Source organism: Mandrillus leucophaeus, unplaced genomic scaffold (assembly GCF_000951045.1).
Source record: "Mandrillus leucophaeus isolate KB7577 unplaced genomic scaffold, Mleu.le_1.0 Scaffold145, whole genome shotgun sequence".
In the NCBI taxonomy this organism is placed as follows: Eukaryota; Metazoa; Chordata; class Mammalia; order Primates; family Cercopithecidae; genus Mandrillus; species Mandrillus leucophaeus.
In genome coordinates, this window is record NW_012101421.1 from 2,197,445 (window position 1) to 2,200,608 (window position 3,164).

A 3,164-nucleotide genomic window follows, 5' to 3' on the forward strand; every position below is an offset into this window, starting at 1 on the left:
CAGATATTTGATAAATATTTATTAAATCAATGAAAAGTTTCTATTACACACACACACACTCCCAGATCTTTGTCATGTCTCAGCATATTCAGGATTTTAAGAAATAACTTGTCTGCGTGTAACTTGGTAAACTCATTATACATTTCACTTAGCCCTTATAATTTGTGTCTTATGAATCTGCTGTTTGGTTTCTATTCACATTTTCTCAGTGTTACATAATCTCTTTAGTTCATCCAGAATTTGTATAAGTTTTCACTATCTTAAGGTATTCCAGAATATGTACTACTTAACTGCAAATACAGTCTATTCTGCTTTCTAATAAAAGGCTTATATTACTATTTTCCCCCAAGTATCTTTTTAAAATCCATATGTTAGCCATCACAGTCCATTCCTGATGTATATTTAAAAGGTCTTTAGAAAAATTTTGCCTATAACTAACACTACTTTACAGATTTTTTCATTTTGTTTTGCCTGAAAATTGAGTTACATATATTCTTCTACTTTTCTATTTTCAAATTTTACAACTATTTTTAAGTGAGAAAGATAAAAAAAAATCAGAATGTTTCTATTTAATGAATCAGATGTGTGGGAGAGGACTTAAATGGCTAAGATGCTGGCCATCCATATATTTATTTTCATGCCTTATATTTCTACACGTGTATGGTAAATTTAAGTGCACTCTGTTGGATTATTTTTCGCAAATTTTAAACTAATTGTTTTTTTTACATAAGTATGAAATACAGCATAAAGGGTTTTCTCTTACAATGATTTAATTCTGGATAATACATCATATCGTATCATACAACCACTTAGTTTAACAGATGCCATGATTGTGACATGTTTTCCATAATAAGTTAAAAACATACAAAATCAAATCCACAAACCTCAGGTTTACTACAGAAAAATCATTTTGCCTCTTCGCCTCTCTGATAATAAATCATGTAAAATTACTGCTGTTAAGTAAGTGGCCTTGGGAAATCACATACACTATTTGAGTTAATTAATTTATCTATAAAATGGGCCTAACAAAATCTTCTTTCCAGGGTTATTTGTGAGGCCCAAGGTAAAATAAGCACAAATTGAAAATATAAAGTGCTATAGAAACATGAGCCAAGGCAATGATGCTGGAACTCACCGTAGACCCCTGGATGCTGTCTGCATTAGTGCAGCGCAGCTTCCTCTCTCCACAAAATGACTACAGAATTCTGCTAACGAGTCATGTGAGATGAGTAACTCCTTATTCATAATATTAGAAAGAGTTATTTTTTTTCTATCTGAACTTTTATAAGGCAAAGAAAAGATGGGGGGAGGCATGAGAAAGCATTTCTGTAGGATCATTCTTATTTAGAATCTTCCAGGATAAATATTTCTAAAGGAAGGAAGGAAAGCTAAAGGGAAAGAGAAGAGATGAAATAAGAGAAAAAGAAGCCATTTTGATACAGTAAAGATAACATTTCATAATCCAACCTCAGCCCTGAATTTTGACTTTTGAATGAATCAGCTGGCTGAGAACTTTTTGATCCAAGACAGGGAAAGATGCCAGCTGGCAACTCTAAAGGCTGAATGCTGAGCTCCTCCTTGTTGTACAAAAAGGTTTTAATAAGAACATGCATTTAATCTATTACAGAAGCAGCAAGGAAGGATCTGATCATGCAGTCTTGTGGTACTTGCTAGAAATCATATGTTTAAAAGCCTAGGAGATAAACATTTTGACATATATGAGGAATTTTGATTTCATGTTTTGCTCACTGCATTGCAGATGTTTTTATTTGTTTGTTTGTTTGCTTTTTGCATCCAAAATGGTGTGATGTTAACATAGCAGCAGAAGGTGGGATCAGTTCTGGAAAATGAAACTATCTTGTTCAAAACACTGTGGGTAACATCTATAGGCATTTGTATCAGGGAAAGTATAGGTCAGGGGCAAACGATGAGAAATATGAACATACTAAAGTACACGTTGTTAATATTGGGGAGCCTTACCTTCATCATTAACTAATTTTAGCCTGTTTACTTAATGCTTCAAATCAATTTTTAACAACATTAGGATATTATAATATTATATGTCAAAATGTAGATTTTGTAAGAAATATGCCCAACAGAGTAAATCAGGATATAGGAGAATGCTGTACATTTTATAATTTTCTACTACACAGTCAAGTTTTCATTCTGGTAGGTCATTTGATTCTCTGCAGGTGGCTATGCCTGCCGCTGAAGAAGACAGAACCCTGAGTCACAAGTATACAAATGAAATACGATTGTCTTTGTGGGTAGCATTGTATGATTTGGAGCAAGACTTTAGGCCTAATATAAAGATCCTTCAAATAAATCATCCAGCTAAGCTTCTGTGGCCCCAAACTCCTAATTTAAAAATGTTGATAAATGAAGTACCTCTTTAGTTAATAAATGAAGTATCTCTTTAGTTATCCTTTGTCAGCAACATTCATTTTAATGGAAAGTGAGTTTACAGGGTTACATGATTGAACTACTGAGCCAAGTCAGTGTTGGCAAATGATGGGCTAAATTATTGATGTTACACACTAATGAATTCTGATGAGAAATAAAACACAGACATTACGTTTGAAGTGGTTCATAATTATTTTTGTACTTTAAAAGCAATTTTATTCTTTTCCAAATCATACTGGTTCTGTAAAACAAAAACATAGTTAGTGATTATACTAAAATTATTGAGTTTGTGGCAAAAAATGCTCTTGCAAGTTTTCATTTCTGTGAAGATAATGTTATTCACACTAGGTTTCTGATTTCCTTATATACTTCTGGGAAAAGATAATTAAATTAAATGTCTAAATTTTAAAACCAGTGTCTTTAAATAAGATAATCTGCCTTGTAACCATGGTTAGCATTCCAATAGATGTGTTTATAAGCTATGATATGTCTATCAACACATTTACTGGAGCTGTGTTGAAATACCATAATTAATTCAAGCAATGCCAAGTACAGAGGGACTCCAGCAGGTTTGTTTTGGTAAAGAGCTTATCTTTAAATGTGTGCCAGAGAATGCAATGTGTACTGTAAAATGATAGATGTTTGACAAAGTCAGGGCCTGATGGCAATAATTGAAGCAGGTTCAAACCCTGCTAAGGCACATAGAGGTCTATACATTCTGTAGTCTAGTGACAATGTCCTTTGAGCTTTCCTGACTTAAC

The 3,164-nt window shown here is 33.0% G+C and overlaps 1 protein-coding gene across 3 annotated transcripts in view; it reads right to left on the reverse strand.

The window, feature by feature from the left end:
- CCDC178 (coiled-coil domain containing 178) overlaps nucleotides 1-3,164 on the reverse strand; it is a 542,262-nt gene that overhangs the window by 34,097 nt on the left and 505,001 nt on the right. Inside the window, exon 23 of one of the 3 annotated variants that reach the window (XM_011974389.1) lies at nucleotides 2,431-2,644. The exons of the other annotated variants lie outside the window; for them this stretch is intronic. Coding sequence (XP_011829779.1) covers nucleotides 2,594-2,644 — 51 coding nt within the window. The 3' untranslated portion in view covers nucleotides 2,431-2,593. Of the gene's footprint in view, nucleotides 1-2,430; nucleotides 2,645-3,164 lie in introns of those variants that run through there. 3 annotated transcript variants of the gene reach the window in all.